The 20,135-nt window shown below is 42.7% G+C and overlaps 2 protein-coding genes across 2 annotated transcripts in view; both read left to right on the forward strand.

The window, feature by feature from the left end:
• LOC115382176 (NACHT, LRR and PYD domains-containing protein 3-like) overlaps positions 1 to 20,135 on the forward strand; it is a 1,518,151-nt gene that overhangs the window by 399,717 nt on the left and 1,098,299 nt on the right. Inside the window, exon 4 of the mRNA XM_030083864.1 lies at positions 7,229 to 7,341. The gene's annotated coding sequence lies outside the window, so the exon portion shown is untranslated. The remainder of the gene's footprint in view (positions 1 to 7,228; positions 7,342 to 20,135) is intronic.
• The window catches only part of LOC115382198 (NACHT, LRR and PYD domains-containing protein 3-like), a gene marked incomplete at its 3' end in the record, with an annotated part of 406,576 nt that overhangs the window by 352,648 nt on the left and 33,793 nt on the right, over positions 1 to 20,135 (forward strand). The window contains exon 4 of the mRNA XM_030083892.1: positions 1,326 to 1,332. Within this exon, the coding sequence (XP_029939752.1) occupies positions 1,326 to 1,332 (7 nt within the window). The remainder of the gene's footprint in view (positions 1 to 1,325; positions 1,333 to 20,135) is intronic.

Genomic DNA, 20,135 nt, shown 5'->3' on the forward strand with positions numbered 1-20,135 from the left:
CTCAATACCAACAATTCTAAAATGTGGAGCAGATTATCCTGAAGATGCTACACATTCATAAAAAAAATGCTTTATTTTAGATTTGTGCAAACTTTATTGACTGTATGCTTTCATGCCGAGATTATTTTGGACCAGGTCCAGATGGAAAACCACGATTAGAATAATTTGACTTAACGTTCCACGGAACACTGTGAGAAGGACACATTGCCTTGACTTGAGTTGAGAGGACCCACATCTGTATAGCAACACATGGTGTTCTGGTGGCTATTGTCGATAAACTGGGTTGAGCTGACTTGTCTGCATCTTTTGCAATCCTAAGATAAAACCTTGTGCAACATCAACATCTTGACTCCTCATCTTTGGCTCTGTCTCACCAAAAACGTCTCCAACACTTGAAATCAACATGTAGCTAAAAGTAAACTGTGTGTGTGCATGTGTTTGTGGGTACATGGTGTGTGTGTGTGTGTGTGTGTGTGTGTGTGTGTGTGTGTGTGTGTGTATCAATTTATGTTCTAGTCTTTCACACAATGTACCTGTTAACTGCATGAAGTTGATGCTTCAGCACCATGGACAGCACTTTTGCTCACCACACAAGTGTATCAGTGTTGTTTTTGGCAGCCTATTTCGATTTAGTTGATGTTTATAAGTTTTATAAGTCACATTTTAGTCATTCCTACTCTTGATAGTTTCAGTCTAGTTTTACTCGACGAAAAGCAAACGTGTTTTCGTCCAGTTTTAGTCATTTAAAAAAAGGTTTAAACAATGCATGAGAAAAATGGCAGACAGAAAATTGTAAACCAAACAAACATAATAAAATATACTTATATGGCACAAAACCAACATAACACATTGATGCCTTCAAACATTAAATAAACCGGACTAGTTTGATACTTTTCAACCTCAGTAATGCAGTGAGCTGCTCATATGAGCTCTGCCAGACGTAATGAGAGGACTAATAGGAGTTTTTCTACTTTTTAGCTATTTTTATAATGTCCATGCTGATATAAAGGCTGCGATCTTTTATTAAAACTGGTCTGTTCTGTTTCTATGTTACTGATTTGAAATGGGAAGAGTAACTGCCTGTTATCACTTTTGGAGAAGCTATAAAACCAATATTAAGACGGTTATTGGGAAAATGCTACCATTTAAACAACTGAAAAAGACAAAATGAATTCCTTGGGTACACTTGATGGTATGAAACACTTGGAAGTCTTCAAAACTGAAATGACAAACACACCTTGATTTTGATAAACTTTGTAAATATTCCTTACCTGGATTTTCTCTTTACAAATTTTAAACAAAAGTGAAAATAATAATAAAAAAAGAAAAAGTAAAGATTTATTAGGTACTTCGGGAAAAAATGAAAAAAAAAAAACATCAATCAATGGTGTGCTCCTGTTGCAGTTTCACATTAAGAACAAACAGTTGGATTAGATCCTCTGTCTCCCACTATGAGGCAGTCTGTTTTATGTTAAATTTTTTGCTGGATTATGATTAAAGTACATCCATAAATCACTGGTAATGGGCGTGGTCAAACAAGAACAGGAAGCAGCTCGTTAATTGCTGATATTTTCAGAGTAAAGCAGCCGATCTGTGTGAACAAGCTGGGGGAATCACATTAGTTTTAAATTATTTTGATAGTCAAAATATTGATATTTTCGTCTCGTCTCGTTAACGAAAACAACAGTTACGTCTCCTCGACATTTCCGTCTTTAAAAAGGTATTTTTAGCTCGTCACGTCTCGTTTTACTCACGGAAAAAAGGGGCGTTGACGAAATATTTTTGTTGTCGTCGTCATTAACAAAAACAACACTGAAGTGTATATGAGTGCGTGCACATCTGCACCTGTGTGCACGTCTTTTTCACACAATATTTGTCTTTTTAATGTGACTTTTATGTTGTCTGCTGCAAACTAAATTGCCCTTCAGGGGACAAATAAGGTGAAGAGGTCTGAAGTCTGATGTACCTGGTAAAACTGTCCTGAGTTAAGACTTCAGCACCATGGACAGCGTTATGTTCTCCTCTCAGTTCATGAAGGTTTTAGACACATTTGGTTCATCATGATGCTTTGCTGTAGCTTATAAAGTAGTTCAAAACAGCTCAAATTTAATCAGTTGTCGTAAAATACGGAAAAGGACAGTGATATTTTACTTGTATATGTTGTGCTGAAAGCTTAAGTACAAAAGTATCTAGTTTTTCGCATTTGCTCCTCAGTTTTTCACAGTCGAGTCTGTTGACAGTGTAGTTCTTCTGCTGAAGTAAATGAATTTAGTATTTCTTGCACAACTGGTTATCTGGTCATCTGAAGGAACATGTCATGATTAGAAGTTTTTTTTCTCCTCCATTGGTGTGTCAAATTGACATCAGTAGCTACTTTCTTGGACATTACAGGATTTTCCAGGACAACAATATGGCACTGACTGTGGCATTTTCCTGGTTGATGGTGGCTGACAGATTTCGTCTGGTTCAAATGACCTGTGTGTATTGAAGATGTTACATTATTCAAGTTTTTTTTTTTCCCCCCCTACTCTGCCCTTTCCACTATGTCTTATTTTTTTCTGTTTAGTCCTTATTTGATCCATGGAACAGTGTTAGCCCACTGGACAGAAGCAGAATAAGCCCTGCTGTGAGATGAAGCAGCTCCACCATGAATTCTCTGAATTGGTCTCATACTGTGTGTCATGATAGAGCATGCTGTTTCTGAAACACTTGATTTGAAGCCACACTTCCTGCTGTCTACAGTCAACAGTCTAAACTGGTGAAAGCTTATCATTCTTAATGTCGGTAAAGATTTCTTAAAGAACTGGTCCTGATGGTACCGTGATTGTGATGAATGTTGAAACTGATCATTTTAATTATATAAGTATGAAGAGCAGCACACTAATGTCTCTTCCAGACTGGACATCACTCCACAAGAGTGAAAGAGGAAGTCTTGTTGTCCAGTCTCCATCAGATACTGTTTGTGCAACTTTTGAAAGATCATTTTAAAATCTTTTCAAGAGGACATGGCTGAGTCCAGAAAAGTTCATGATTGCAGACGTGCAGCAGGATGAGTTCAAGCTAACAAGCAACTTCTTCACTGGGAGAGTGGAGCTGACTTCAGTTCTGGACCTGGGGGAGGAGGAACAGGCTGAAGCTGCTCTGCAGGACCAGGTCTGGTGTTCAGATACACCATCAGAGCTGCTGAATCCCAGTCACAGTCTGAACGGGGATGTTTTTGGTCTCAGTGGATGAAACAACATGAACATGTGACCGGGAACAGAGGAAGTGATGCAACTTTAACATAATGGAGGCATTGTTGACGTAGAACCATTTGCCAGTGTGTATGAAGAGCTTCATATGTGTATCTTAATCTGTAAGATTGAAAACTGCGGACAAACCTTGTATAACTATGGTTCCCAACATTCCCTGAGAGAGCAAGGGACCACTGATGGAGAGTAACAACAGAAACCCCCTGCACCTCAAGGCTGGGTGCTTTCACACAACCAAGGAAGAGAAGAAGAAAATGCTAACTTTTGTAGTCATACAGCAGGTCTGAGATTTTTCTTGATGTTCCACTGAACCCCAAACTGCTCCCAGGGGGTGGACTGAGCGCCTTGCATGGAAGATGCCTCCACTGATGTCTTGTGTGAATGGGTGAATGTGATTGAAACTGTACAACTGCAGTGTAAGTGTAGTGCTCTTGCACAATCATGCATAAAATCAAATGCGTGTTGTACACAGAACAAAAAGCAAACATTGCAGAGTAACAGCAGTAAATAATACCTGCACCATCAAATCAACTTAATGAAGTCCCAACTTCTGCTGTCAATAAAGCCACTGAGTTACGTTCTTGTTGGTAAAACACCACATAGATAACCTACAGTGTGGATGCACGTGCATCAAATCACGTGCACATTGTCTTATGTGCACAAACATGTGGGAGTCACTCAGCAGAAACAGAGCTGCACCTCCAGGCTGGGCGCTTTAACACAACCAAGAAGAAGAAAGGTTCCTCCTCCTGCTGCAGCTCTGGTTCCTCTCTTGCTGATCCTTCACTGCAGGCGCTGTGAAGGTTCTGGGTTCTCCAGGCTGCTTCCTCCTGATCCCTTCCACCCTTTAACACACATCACAATCTGAATGATTCTCCACATTTTCAAATGAAAGGACAGATGTTCTCCACTCCGTTGACACTAATGGAACAGTAGTGGAACAGTCCTGCAGGAACTTTGTCTCTTGGTTCTACTTTCAGTCTCTTTCTCCACCAGTTGACCTGCGGGTGGAGGAAACTCTTGTTTCAGACTAAACCTCCACTTTACTTTGAAATTCTAACCACATGTGATGAATGTCAGACAGTTCAGCCTTTCACCTGTTCACCCTCATATCTGTTTGTGTTGCTGGACTGATCCAAACAAACTGGTCCCCCATAGTTCCCAGAGCTGGTGTCAGAGGACCAGTTCTCCTGGTTGGATCCAGGTTCAGGATCCAGATCCTCCTGCTTCTGTTTCTGCTCAGCATCATTTACCAGCTGCTCTCCTGCCGCTGTCTGATGGAACTACTTCTTCTTCCACCTGCAGCTGTCCAGGTGTTCTCACTCAGCTTCATTCACTTCAGGAAAGTTTATGGTACGTTCAGGGACAGCTGGGAAAAGGGAGAACTTTACACTTCTGGAAACCTGATGACTCTCAGTGGAACGGAATTTCTCGAAGACTCTTATATATCAATTTATTAATAATTATTTTATTCACTCCTTTATTTCTTTAAAAAATCATTCATTCATTTTAGCTGCATAAAGGCTGAAAAGAGGAAAAATATATTTAAATGAACAAAACAAACTGTGCATTTGTAAAGAAGTTTAAAAGAAACTGAATTTTAACTTGAAAATCACAGAAAGAGCTTGTATTGTGTGGATGGAAGAAAACAAAGCAGCCACAGCTTTGCTGATTGTGTGAAGTGTAACTGTGAACCAAAACTCTGATTTTCATCCAGCTTTTCACATTTTTCTTTAAAATCAGGACTGACTTCATGAAACTGTTACAAAGAGAAACTATCTGAATGTTCTGATTCAGTTCCATTCACTCATTAAAAGGTATAATGGCCGATGTTTTAGCCAATGAATGGCGTGATGCGAGTCTCAACTATTGGTCCTCCAACATATCAATCACGCTGGAGAAACGCTTGCGTCACACTGTCAAGCGCACTCATTGGAGCAGCAGAGCAGATAGGATGGTCTGGCGCATGCGTGTTTTTCAAAAAGTGAGTAACAGACGTTTGGCTTCGACTTTTTCAAGAAAATTGTCCATTATCCTTTTAAATGATTTATTTTTCAAACATTTGTCAGAAAAACAGAACATATAAATGTTACAGGATGGAGAATTGTTTTGCACACACATGCAGACATGACGGACTTTGTTTGCTCCTTTACTGGACTGTAAAAAAGCAGCTAAATCTTTCTGATAAATGAGGAAATATATTGATTTCATGCAGATGGAGGAGGTGGAGGAGGTGGAGGAGACGCAGCACCGCATCCAGCCTGCAGACAGAGGGCGCCGTCGACATGCACAGCTGGGTGCAGCAGAGACAGGAAGTGAGGAACTCTGTTCACTGAGTTCTGGCTGTTTTTAAAACCACTCATTTTAATTCCACTGTTAGAGTTTCATGAAGTTAAAGAGGCTCAGAGTTTATCAAAGAATTTACAGGGAGTAAACACACCTTTCCAATGAGCCCCTGAAACAGAGCCCACAATGACTCACTCAATTACTGAGGGACCCAACCAGGGAGGGGCCCAATCTGGAGGGAGAGGCTTCACAGAGGACTGACATGGTTCCAGTTTAAACACTGTCCACAATCACAGTCCCCTAATGGGGCCCACATAGAGGCTAAATGAGGACCTCCAGAGGCACACACAAAAACACAAAACATGCATTCAAATTCTTTTCAATTAGTCACTTCAGTTCAGATAAACATTTCTCAATTCAGTTAGACACCAGGAAAACATCTCACAATTTCAACAACTTTTGCCATAAAGTTAACAAACTTCATAAATCTAACAGTAAAGTAAAAAGTAACAGCAAAAGTAATAATCTGCGAAAATACTCAAAGTATCACATTTATCTTTTCAAGGGATACTTCAACATTTTGGCAAATTGGCCCATTTAGCGCAATTCCTTGGTCATTTTGAACAGCATACTTACTTTTTTTTTTTTTAGGGTGAGCTGTTGTTTATCCAGAGGTGAGTCGGGGAAGGTTTTCGGGACGGACACAATGGAAGTGGATGGTATTTTTGTTCCCCCTCGTCAAACTCATCAAATACAAAATCCAACAACCCCAAAACACTTTGGTGGGCACGTTATAATCCGCACATTCACTACGCTGTGGAACACCAGCAAATAATATTGTAGCGTTACGACACTGAAGCAAATACTGGGACCTACTTTTTCTTTTGAAATCACTACGCCCAGATGCCATGTTTAGTAAGTAGTTCCATCTTAGCAATCTTCGCATAAACAACTCAATCTAGTAATTTTGCATTAATATTTCACAGGAAGTCCATCAATCATTGATTTGTTGAGGAGTGCTGCCATACAGATCACGTTGCCTGGCCTTAGTTCAGATCAGTGTTGCCAACTCCCCAGTAAGGAAAGTCGCTATTGGCTGTCCTAAAAGTCGCTAGAAGTCGCTAGATGATGCCATCACCTAATTTGCATAATTGGCAATTTGCATGTAATTGTAATGGACGCTGTAGGAGAGAGGAATAACGTTGTGGGAAGAGCAAAAAGTGAGCTATAAACACCCTAAATATGTTTAGAACTACAAATGAACTGACAAAAGTGTGACAGTGAAGAAACATTTAACATGTCCATCCTGCTCTGTGACCCAGGACGGGAGCAGCGGCAGATTTGCGCACACGCGATTCATTTGAAGAATGGAGGCGGAGCGGTGTGGGTCTCTCTGCTGTGACTGCAGTAGGGAGCGCTTTGGGATGGGGGAGGGGCTCACGGCAGCACCCGCTGCCCATTGAGGACAGCAACGAGACGTCCTGTCACGTCTCCAGAGCACCAGAAAAAGTCACTAAATTTGTCGCTAGTCGCTTTTTTTAAAAAAAAGTCGCTAGAGGGGTCTGAAAACTCGCTAAATATAGTGACAAAGTCGCTAAGTTGGCAACACTGGTTCAGATGGACTGTGACGTTCTGAGGGCGTGTCAGAGCTGAACTACGTGGACTTGGACTCTTGGACTGGGAGTTGTCAGGGTGAGACGGCGTCCTCACATCAAGCAGAGATATACAGAAGGACTGAGGAGGGACGGAGAGCAGCTTCTTCTCTCCAAAAGTGTCTGAAGAAGATGTGAAGAGAGTTGATCAGGTGAGAATCTCTGTCAGCTACAACAAATGTATTGTAACCTGTCATTTATTTACTCCAAGATTTGCCTGGTGCATGTCTATCCTGAAGGTCATCCACACGATAAGAGAAAGATGTATGCGATTATAGATGACCAAAGTAATCTGTCACTTGCAAAGACTGAGTTTTTTGACATGTTTAACATTCAAGGCACAACAGAACCTTACACCCTGAAAACCTGTGCTGGCATAACAGAAACTTCAGGTAAAAGAGCCTGTGGCTACATAGTGGAGTCTGCAGATGGAAAAACAAGTTTTCCTCTCCCTACACTCATTGAATGTAATGCCATCCCCAACAACAGGGAGGAAATACCTACCCCTGAAGCTGCACAACATCACCAACATCTGAGTTCAATAGCAGCTGAGATACCGCACCTTGAACCAGATCCTTCTGCTCATTGGAAGGAACCTTTTGAGAGCTCACAAGGTGAGAAAACAATGTAGCGGCAGACACAATGACCCATACACACAGAAGCTTGACCTGGGCTGGGTTATCATTGGCGATGTGTGCCTTGGCAGTGTTCACAAGCCTACTGAAGTGAGCTCATGTGTTGGATAATGGCCACCCCAGTTTTTTCACTCCTTGTGATAGCCGCCTCAGTGTGAAAGAGAACTTCAGTCTGATGAGTTCTTCAAAAGTCACTCCTCATCAACTGCAACCTGTAAAACCATGCTCAAAGCTCACTGCTGAGGAGTTAGGAGAAACTGTTTTCCGCTGCACTCCAACTGACAACCAGCTTGCACCATCTGTTGATGATTTGCTCTTTCTAAAGAAGATGGAAGAAGTCTTCAAAGATGAAACTAACAGCTGGGTTGCCCCTTTGCCATTCCGAAGTCCCAGGCGTCGACTCCTAGACAACAGATCTTATGCCTATAAGCGGCTCATGTCTCTTCGCCGAATGCTTGACAAAAAAGTTGAAATGAAAGAGCACTTTGTGGACTTCATGCAGAAAATGCTGGATAACAAACATGCTGAGCTTGCCCCACCTTGTGATAAGGATAAAGAGAGATGGTATTTGCCTACCTTTGGAGTCTATCACCCACAGAAGCCAGGCAAAATTCGAGTGGTGTTTGACTCAAGTGCACAGTTTGACGGAGTGTCTCTCAATGACGTGCTGCTTTCTGGGCCTGACTTAAACAACACCCTTTTGGGTGTGCTGCTCCGTTTTAGGAAGGAACCCATTGCAGTCACAGCCGACATAGAGCAAATGTTCTACTCCTTTGTTGTTCAGGAAGACCACAGAGATTTTCTTCGTTTTCTCTGGTATGAAAACAATGATCTCAGCAAAGATGTGGTAGACTACCGCATGAGAGTCCATGTCTTTGGAAACAGACCCTCTCCAGCAGTGGCGATCTTTGGCCTGAGGATGGCAGCAAAGGAGGCAGAACAGGAATGTGGCAGTGATGCACGACACTTCATAGAACGAGACTTCTATGTTGACGATGCGCTGAAATCATTTCCAACAGTGGCTGAGGCTGTGGATGTCTTACAGAGAGCACAAGAGATGCTTGCACTCTCTAATCTGCGTCTTCATAAGATCACCTCTAACAGTGTGGATGTGATAAATGCTTTTCCCCCAGAAGACAGGGCCAGGGAAATCAAAGACGTGGAACTCTCTTCAGTCGAGCTTCCTGTCCAGTGCAGCTTGGGGGTGAGTTGGAATACCGCATCTGACACATTCACCTTTCATGTTCCACAGAGCCAGAAGCCTTTCACCCGTCGTGGTGTGCTTTCAGTAGTGAACAGTCTATTTGACCCTCTCGGTTTTCTTGCCCCTGTAACTATCAAAGGATGGCTTATTCTTCGAGAGCTAACGAAGAGTGACCAGGAGTGGGACAGCCCACTACCTCAGAGCATGTATGATGAGTGGAAAAGGTGGCAAGATTCTCTTCATCACCTTTAGACACTACATATTCCACGCACATATGTTTCTTTCTCCATCTCCCAAGCAAAATCCATTGAGCTGTGTGTGTTTTCAGACGCCTCCTACAAAGCAATAGCTGCAGCTGCCTACCTGAAAGTCACACACTGAGATGAACACAACGAAGTTGGCGTCATCATGGGTAAGGCCAAACTGGCTCCAGTACCAGACCTCACCATTCCCAGACTAGAGCTCTGTGCTGCTGTGCTTGCTGTGGAGTTGTCAGAGCTCCTCAAAGATGAACTTGACCTGAAAATAGACAGAACTACATTCTACACTGACAGCAAAGTGGTGTTAGGATACATAAACAACCGCCAAAGAAGATTCCACACATATGTGAACAATCGTGTACAGAGGATCAAACAATCCTCTCTGCCAGAGCAGTGGAAATATGTCCCAACAGTGCATAACCCTGCTGATCATGGTTCTCGGTCTGTAGCAGCAGAGGAGCTCACCAATACTACATGGCTGTCTGGTCCAGCATTTCTCCTGCAGAGCAAGAGCATGGCTTCCGAGGAAGGCCCATTTGAACTTGTTAACCCAGATTCAGATGTTGAAATTCGCTCAAATGCAACAGTGCTCGCCACCACAGTGTCTTCGGGTCATCTGGGTTCAGCAAGCTTCCAACGTTTTTCAAAATGGACTTCCCTCATTAAAGCAGCGGCTCACCTTCGCCATGTTGTGCACACCTTCACCAAATCTAAAGGTGACAGCAGTTGTGCCAGCTGGCACCTCTGCAACTCAAGTCTCACATGTGAAGCCTTAACTCAAGCAGAATTCACAGTGATTAGATGTGTCCAGCATGAGGTGTATGCAGAAGAAATCAAATGTATCATGTCAAAACGTAACCTGCCATCCAACAGCTCCGTTTACAAGCTATCCCCAGTGATCGATGACAGTGGCCTACTGCACGTAGGAGGACGCCTTGCAGAGTCAAAGTTGTCCAGCAAAGAAGCCAACCCAGTTGTGATCCCAGGCAAGCATCATATTGCTACTCTTCTGATCCGTCATCATCATGAAGCAGTAAAGCATCAAGGAAGACACTTCACTGAGGGAGCTGTGAGAGCAAGTGGTTTGTGGATAGTGGGAGCTAAAAGATCTATCTGCAGCATCATTCACAAATGTGTGACTTGTAGGAGACTAAGAGGAAGAGTGGAGCAGCAAATCATGGCAGACTTGCCTGCTGAACGCTTACAGACAGATCCACCATTCTCTTATGTTGGCCTGGACGTTTTTGGCCCATGGGAGGTCATTGCACGACGCACAAAAGGAGGGCAAGCCAACAGTAAAAGATGGGCAGTTCTGTTTACTTGCATGTCCACGCGAGCTGTTCACATTGAAGTTATCGAAACTATGAGTTCTTCTAGTTTCATCAACGCACTTCGCCGATTCACTGCAATCAGACACATGGGAGCGTATGATTGGCATTGCACGGCGCATCCTTGACTCAATGACGAGTGGAACACTCGAAGCTCACTCACGAGGTCCTAACAACACTGATGGCTGAAGTTACAGCTATTATTAATGCAAGACCATTAGTGCCAGTCTCATCTGACCCTGAAGCTCCTCTGATCCTAACCCCTTCAGCAATTCTCACTCAAAAAGTTGGTGCAGTTTCACCTCCCCCTGGCGACTTCCACAAGTCAGACATGTTTAAATACCAGTGGAAGAGGGTTCAAGTTCTTGCAGACACATTCTAGTCCCGATGGCAAAAAGAATACCTCAACATGTTGCAGAGTCGTCAAAAATGGCAGACAACCAGGCCAAGCATGAAGAAAGGGGACATTGTTCTTTTAAAGGACAAACAACTAAAGAGGAATGCATAGCCAATGGGAGTCATTGTAAAGGCTCTCCCAAGCAAAGATGGAGTTGTCAGAAAAGTGGAGGTCAAAGTTACTCGTCACAAGACCTCACAGATTTTCTCCAGACCTATCTCAGAGTGTATCCTTCTGTTATCTCCTGGAGACTAGTGTAAATATGCGTTGTAAAGTAGTTTATGTGGCATTTTTAAAATAATGCCAGGCGGGGAGTGTATTGTAACCTGTCATTTATTTAACTGAGTCGCCAGGCCTCTAGGGGGCAACATTGTTTCAGCTGTGGTGCTTTGACAGGAAGTTCTGATATTAGCAGCAGAAAGCTAATCCTTTTCCTCAGACTGCCGTTTGTTTCAAGGCCTTTGAGTGGCAAAATAAGTAAGTAAACATGTTATTGAAGTAAGAATCTGTATTGGAATGTTGTAGTCTGTGTGCAGTGTTTCTGACTTCCATTCTGTTTTTATTTTTGTCTTTTCCTGGTGGATTTGGGACTTTGGGGCTATCCAAGTGTGATTTGCGTTAATGTTGATGCAACTTTATACTGTATCAGTCTGATTTATGTGTTTCTGTTTTTGTTTGTACATTTCAGTTTCACTGTAACAGACTCACATATTTAGGCTTTATTTTTATTTGTTTAATATCTTTTGTTGTTGTGCCCATAGATATCATATAAAAACTAGATGCCTTAAGGCGGAGTCAGCAACGTCGTTCACTGGCGGCCATCTTAGGACAGTGGACCACTCTGGGGCGCTCTGTGTAATCTAAGGGAAGGTGAGGGATTTACACTAATTAAAATACTCAACTCACTGAATTCTTCATGGATTTACAGACAGTTTGATTTATTACTAACGTTACGTTGCTATGATGCAGACTACATTTTAATATCACAACTTTTCTTTTTGCATGCAGTTAAATGCCTACATGTCTGACGTTTAAAACAAACCAAGTCGTTTGAAAATCGATTGAAAATTGAGCAATCTATAGCTATTTCAAAGTTGACGCTCAATTGACATTAATGTGATGAGTGAGTGAGCGGCCCTGTACCAAGATGGCCGCCATGTGACGACGTTAGTCCCCATTGGGTTACAGCGCGCATGAGCCAATCTAGTGTTTCTCTATATATCTATGGTTGTGCCATCTAGTGGTGAAATAGACCGGAACTTTGTTCAGGTGTTGGGTTCCACCCGACCTTAATTAACAGCGCACTCAGCTCCGCTGCGCTGCAACACCAGCAGTGTTTTTGCATGTCAAAAGAGGGAAACATGTTCAAATAATAAGTTTGTAAGCCAAGAAACTGAAGATAAAAGAAGCAACAAGACAAATACAAGAAGTTTTAGCCCCTCGTGGATGGCAGCTCACGAGGTTTGTCTTACTTTTGTGTAGTTTATTTCATTTGATTGTTGCAAAGAGTGTGTGTTAATATGTATTTCATTGTGTTTCCTTGTCACTAGTTCTCACGGGTTGTGGAGTCAATAAACCCTGTTTTTTACACTACTCGTGCCTGTGATCAGTCCGTGAGGGAGCGACAGTGAGAACTCCTCTGCACCGCATGGGTGGACGAGTGCAGGGCGTGCCAGGGATGAGAGAGATGACAGCGCCTCCACCCGCCATCTTCCGTGCCATGATGCTCATCACCAAGGAAGCAACAATCGCTGAAAGGCCAGGTTCATCAAAATGAAAGTTGCTAAACAGAGGACTCATTAAGTTTATTTCATAAGAGTAAGACAAGTTTGAAAGAGACTATTGCTTGAAAGAAGACATCTTTGTTCATATTTAGAAAAGAAAAAGACTTGATTTGAGTGCTTATTTACATTTTTTGTGTTCAAGGTGATTGATATTCACAAGGTCCATGTTTTATTGCTGTTAAGCAACTTGCATACTGTACATATTAAGTGATCCTCAGTAATAGCAGAAGTTTTACTGGTTTGTTTGAGACATTCAATGATTGTTTTCAACTTTGCTGTGGGAATTTAAGTTCATGCTTTAAGTTACATGTGAAGAATAGGTAATAAGTTTCAGTTAACTTGCATAACTTTAAGTTACAATAGTAAGTCCTAATAACATTTGCCAAACATTAAGTTGCCACATTAATTCCTACATTTAAAGTGAAATAAGATAAACCAAAACAAAGTGTGAGAAGTCATAGAAGTTTGTGATGATGAACAAGTCGGCGCAGATAAGCAGCCACAACCAGCTGAAGGCACAGCAGATGACATCCCAACTACCTCACAAGAGCCACGTAAGAGCCAAAGAGTCCGGAAGCTGACGGAGAAGGGCCAAGAGCTGTATGAGGAGCAAATAAGTAAAGTTGCAAATCGTTTCAGTAAGAGCTATGAGAAATGGAAGGCTGTCACCAAAGATGCCAAAACAGCTATAGATGGTCAATGCTCCAAGGATCTGCTGCAAGAACACATCACAGAGGTTACAAATGCTGCAAAAAATGTAAATGCTGCTTATGATGAGCTGAGACGCATTGAATCTCCAGACAATGACACAAGGCGTAGGATCGACACATGTGAGGCAGTTACAAGGAAAATCTGTGAAACTGCAATAATATGTGTGAAAACAAAGGAAATGGAAAGTCATAGGAGTGAAGACATATGCAAGGACACTGAGTCTGTATTTAAGTCAGCAGCCTCAGACAAGTCAAGTGTCAAGTCACACCACACTAAGCTCTCTATTCATTCAAAGCGTTCATCCAGACACTCCAGCATGTACTCTGCGAAAAGACAAGATGCAGCTGCTGAAGTTGCTGCAAATGAAGCTGCCTTACAAGTTCTTCTGGAACAAGAAAGTCACATCAAGGAAATTGAAAGACAAGAAGCAGAAATCGCACAAAGAAAAAGAGAGCTAGAAGCTAAGCGCAGAGAAGTAGAGCGACTTGAAACAGTCAAAAAGCTAAATGCAGCAAAAGCAAGACAAAGAGTATATGAGCAAAGTGAATGTTCAGATGAAGAAATACATGACATACTTCATCACAGCTCTAACATGAAAAATGAAGTCAAGTCTGAAAACAGTGACCTACCCATCAAACGTTACTCCTCACTACAAACAGGTGTACCTCTTGAAGAAGTAAAAGCAGCAGACCTTGTCAAAGCATTTGCAGAAACTCTGAGTGCAAGTCGTCTACCTGTTCCAGAGCCTACAGTATTCAGTGGGGATCCACTCGGATACAGTGATTGGAAGATTTCCTTTCAGACCTTGATCGACAGAAAAAATATTCCTGCAGAAGAAAAAATTTACTACCTGAGGAAGTATGTAAGTGGAGCTGCAAGGAAGGCAATAGAAGGCTACTTTCTACTTGGCACTGAGTCAGCTTACAATACATCATGGACAGTTCTAGAGGAGAGGTATGGCAATCCCTTCCTCATAGCCAAGACATTCAGAGACAAACTCGATGCGTGGCCCAAAATAAGCTCCAAGGACAGTGAAGAACTTCAAGAGTTTGCTGACTTTCTGCGTAGCTGTAGATCAGCCATGTCACAGGTTAAAGGGCTTCAAGTGCTTGATGACTGCAATGAAAACCAAAGGATGCTTACAAAACTTCCAGACTGGCTCATATCAAGGTGGAACAGAAAGGTCACAGAAATGCAAGAGGAGTGTCACATCTTTCCGAGCTTCAGTGAATTTGTGGAGTTCATTTCACGTGAAGCCAAAATTGCATGTAACCCCATAACATCTCTTCATGCGCTGAGACCAAGTGAAAATGTAAGGACAAAGATACCAAGCCACAGGAACCGCAGTGCAAAGGTCCTGGTGACTAAGTCAGATGAAAGTGAAAGAGCAAATGCAAGTTGTGTCTACTGTGAGAAGTCAGGACACAGTCTACTGAATTGCTGGAAGTTCGCAAACGAAAGCATTCATGAAAGATTAAAGTTTGCACAAGAGAAGAAGTTATGCTTTGGCTGTCTCAAATCTGGCCATCGCTCAAAGGATTGTGAGGACAGAGAAACCTGTGGTACATGTGAGAAGAAACATCGGTAACACTTTACTTGAAGCCCCCCTGCATAACACATTATAAGTACATTCATAAAGCATTATAATGCCATTATAACATGTGTAGCTATACTTATAAACATTCATCGATGATCACAATGCCAGGACCAAACCCTAACCCTAACCCTAACCCTAAGCCTAACCTTAATCCTATGCTGTATACTGCTGTATAGTGAGTTATAAAGCATTGTGATCATGTATTAGTGTTTATAACTACTTATAATGTGTTATAAAGAGGGGCTTCAAGTAAAGTGTTACCGAAACATCCAACATGTCTCCATGACAACCGAACTAAAGAAGAAAGAACTGAGACAACAAACAATACGGCAAAGAGCAGTGACAAGACAAAGCAACAAAACCAAGGTAATACACCAGACACTGTGACACCACCAAGGGAAGCGACGTCGAACAGGGTTATGCAGAATGTCAAAGACACCCAGACATCCTCCATCATTCCTGTATGGGTGTCAGCTGAAAGTGAGACTGAGCGTGAAATCCTTGTGTATGCACTCCTTGATACACAGAGTGATACAACATTCACCCTTGAAGAAACCGCAAGAGCTCTGAATACCACAAGTGAACCTGTTCAGCTAAAACTCACTACAATGTCCTCAAGAAATCAAATTGTGTCCTGTCACAAGCTCTCTGGCTTACAAGTACGAGGATTTTACTCGAACAAGAAAATTACCCTACCAATAACATACGCAAGAGACTTCATACCTGCAAATCGAGATCATATTCCAACACCTGCAACTGCCAAAACGTGGCCCCATCTTGAACACATGGCAGATGAAATTGCTCCACTACAGAGCTGTGATGTTGGCCTTCTGATTGGCTACAACTGTCCTCAAGCACTCATCCCACGTCAAGTTGTGCCTGGTAAAGAAAATCAGCCATTTGCACTAAAAACTGATCTGGGATGGAGTATTGTTGGATTCGGCAATCCATGCCTTAATTATGGAGAAGCCTTTGGAGTCAGTCACCAAGTCACTGAGCGTGCGTGTGTGTGTGTGTGTGTGTGTTTGTGTGTTCGAGGTAGGTGAACAGCTCACGGATCAAAGGTCACTCTCCTCCTGCAGCAGAGACGTCATCCTGAAGGGAGACAGTGGAATGCAGCATGGAGGGGGGGTGAAGGGTCCTGCAGGATTCTGTTTACTGATGAAAGAGTTCCTATTGGGAGTCCAGTGATCTCAGAGCACTCTAACAGGAAACCCCCACCCCCCCACACCCCCCTGTTTCCTCTGTCACCTCTCCTCCCTCCACCCTGGACAAGTGATTTCCCTGAAAGATAAAAACTTTCCACTACATGTTTGTCAGAGCAGAATGTGAAGAACGGAGACAGAATGAAGAACAGAGACGGACTGAAGCAGCTTCTTCTCTCCAAAAGTGTCTGGGAGAAGACGTGAAGAGAGTTGATCAGGTGAGAATCTCTGTCAGCTACAACAAAGCTTTCACAACGCTGTGTTGGACTGGATTTGACTGTGTGGCTGCTGGCTGTGTGTCTGTGTGTCTGTCCAGCCTACATTATGGACACCTGTGGGGACCTGGGAGGGTCAGGAGGTGTTTAGCTGGAACTAGATGAGGTGGTGGTGGAGGGGAATGAGAAGGCTGCATCGTAGCTGCTGCTCCCACACACACATCAACAGAAACACATTCAGAGAGTTCTCATCATGCTGTGTTTCCACACACTATTAATGGATTACAGTTCACATGAAACAGCTGACAGCAAGAAACAGTCTGACAGCTGTTGAACCTTCACTGCTGTTGTTATGAGGATGAGGACTCATATGGATGAGGGTAAAGCAAATCAGGTTATTATATCAAATATCATCAAACTATATATCAGCCATTATTCATCCCACGAGTGAGAAACTGTAGATATTCCATCAAATATAAGTGTTTAAAGCTCTGTGAAGAACTGCACAGCTTTAGCTGAGAGAGCTGAGAGTTGTGTGAACTCTGTGTCTGTATGTCTGGTTCGGTTTGTGGTGAGAAGCACACGTGTGTGTGCACTTGCATGCATGCATGAATGAACATATCTGTGCATGCATACATACACTTGTGCACATGCATAAACACACAAGCATGTAAACACACACACACACATATATATATATATATATATATATATATATATATATATATATATATGTGTGTGTGTGTGTGTGTGTGTGTGTGTGTGTGTGTGTGTGTGTGTGTGTGTACATACACACTGATAAATCTCAAATAAATGAATAAACCATGTATTTAACAGAGTGAGAACTCAGGAGTGCAGCATGCTGGAACATGAGGACGTCTCACTGTCGTTACATGCAGATGTCAACATGTTGACCATACACACTTCCTGTTTCTTCTGTCAGCTCTCCTCCTCCTCCTCTCTGCAGGACATGTGATTTCTCTGAAAGAGGAAGAACCCATTTCCTCATATTTCCACCACAAGTTTGTCAGAGTTGGACGTTAGAAAGGAGACAGACTGAAGGACGAGACCAGCAAAGAGCAGCTTCTGGAAGAGAGTCTGAGGACAGCAGGTACACACACACACACACACACACACACACACACACACACACACACACACACACACACACACACACACACACACACACAAACAATAGTAGGAGTCCTAATTGAACTTTATTCATATCGACTAAATTCAGCACGGTTATCGGCAAACACTTTAAAAGAAAAACAACAATTTAAGATGAACAGCAGGAAACGGTGGACGAGAGAGGGAGAGAGAGAGAGAGAGGGAGAGAGAGAGAGAGAGAGAGAGAGCGATGAACAGACAGACATACTAACTGTTTCCTTTGTTCGGTGCAGGTGTGTGTTCATGTCGTGTTCTTCAGTCTTCACACAATAGTTTTATGATTTTAAAAGAACTTTCTACAGAGGCTGAGATGTTTTTATGGAGCTGGGCGATTTTACACTGAGTTTGAACAGCAAACAGGAACTAGTGAGAGAGGAAACAGGCCCCTCCCCCTCTCAGCCGAGCACATCTCTCTGATCCGCCATTTTAGCTGTTGTCTTTGGTTGGCCGCCATTTTGATCTGGAGTTCCATCCCCCGGTTCTCCGTCTCACCTCTCAAACCATCCCTCTCCCTCACACACACACACACACACACACACACACACACACACACACACACACACACACACAGACACACACACACGCATTGAGAGTAAACATCACTCCATCCCTTCTCTCAGACACGTCCCAGATACCCGTGTTGCTTTCCTCCAGTTCTCTGGTTCTGCCTGGACCTTCGACTCCGTCTCAGCTGCAGCCTGTTGGATTGTTTGACAGCCTGGAGGTTTAATGAACTCTCTCAGAGGCTCTGCTGGTGTTCTGCTCCATATCTGAGTCTTTGCCTTCATGACAGGAAAAGGAGTTGTTAGCTGCTGTGCTCCAGAGTGTGCCTCGTTCCTCCACTATGAACTGAGAAATGACTGATTCAGCCTCACCTGGTCTTCAGTGGTCCCAGGCTCACCAGGACCACCTGGGGCTACAGCACCACTGAGGTACTGACCTCAGGTCAGCCCCTCCTGCAGCAGAGCCAGTGATTAGTGGAGTCATAACAGGGACTGGAACACAGAGTCCAGCTTCAGCTGAGAGAGTTGAAGTGTTGTGTGAACTCTGTGTCTGTTCGTCTGCTGTGGGTTGTGGTGAAAAGCAGAAGTGAGACCAGGTTGAAGCCACGTCGACTTCTGTTGAAAAACACACCGAACTCACTCCCTGTTTCCTGGCTCGGATCTCCCCCCTCCTCTCCTCACACACAGCTCTCTGATTGTGCTGTTTGTGTTGAACCAGTTGTTGATACCTCTGTCCTTAGTTTATTCAGAGCAGTTGTGTGTTTATACTGTGTTCTTCAGTGCTCACATCATAGTTTTACAGTTTAAACATAAGTTCCTGCAGAGGATGAGATTTTGGCAGTTTCTTAGGGAGGTGGGCGGGTTTTGGCAGGAAACAGGAAATAACACCCATTTCCTCAAAGAAAGAAGGTGATAACCTTCTGGAGGCTGTTTTCTTGTTCTTTGTTTATTCCGAGCAGCTGTGTGTTCATGAAGTGTTCTTCAGGATTCACATCAGAGTTTTATGGTTTTAACAGAAGTTTGTTCAGAGGGTGAGGTTTGATGGTTTTATTGAGGAGAGCAGGTTTGACTGTTTTAACAGCAAACAGGAAATAGATGGTTCAAAGCTGAGTGTCTCTCTCTCTCTCACTCACTCACTCACACACACACACACACACACACACACACACACACACACACACACAGACACAGACTGAGACAGTCTGAGACATGAGACGAAGGCAGAGCTCATAAATACATTTTTATATTTCTTTATGCTAATTTTATATTATAGTATCGAACCAGACTGACACATTTTAAGCTCTGTTAAAAAAATGATACATACATTGAAAATGAATGGAAACTCCGGGCACGAGCTTTAAGTAACCTACCAGACTGCAGAATATTTCAATGTCTGGTTTTCACCTGGTTTTCTTTTCTGGATGGACAAGTTTGTTCTTCATGACAGATGAGGGATGAAACAGAACGCAGCATGAGAACAACTGATTCAACAGAGAACACGGACACAGAGTTGAAATTTTCTTTGAACTTAATTATACTTCACATAACCTGAGGAACATGCACTTCTCTGGGCCACATTAAAGAAAAACACCAGTATTCATTAATGGACTTGAAAAGTCATCAGCTCCGCATCCTTGAACTGTAATGATGACAGTGTCTGTGGAAGACAGGTTATTAATTGCGCGTATTCGCACAACTAACTCTTGTCAATTCATTGTATTATGACTATTACGGTTGGCCCTTTTTTATGCCATGCTCCTTATGTCAATTGTTCATTCAGAGGAACCCCTTGAAAACGAGATGATGCATCTCAAGGGGTTACTCCTCTATAAATAAATGTTAAATAAATAAACTCACGCATTAAGCCGGTCATTATTAACTCCCAGGCTTTTTCCCTCTCCTTTTTTACAACACTCTGTTCCTTTCTTGTTGATTAT

Source organism: Salarias fasciatus, chromosome 23, assembly GCF_902148845.1.
Source record: "Salarias fasciatus chromosome 23, fSalaFa1.1, whole genome shotgun sequence".
NCBI classification, from domain to species: domain Eukaryota; kingdom Metazoa; phylum Chordata; class Actinopteri; order Blenniiformes; family Blenniidae; genus Salarias; species Salarias fasciatus.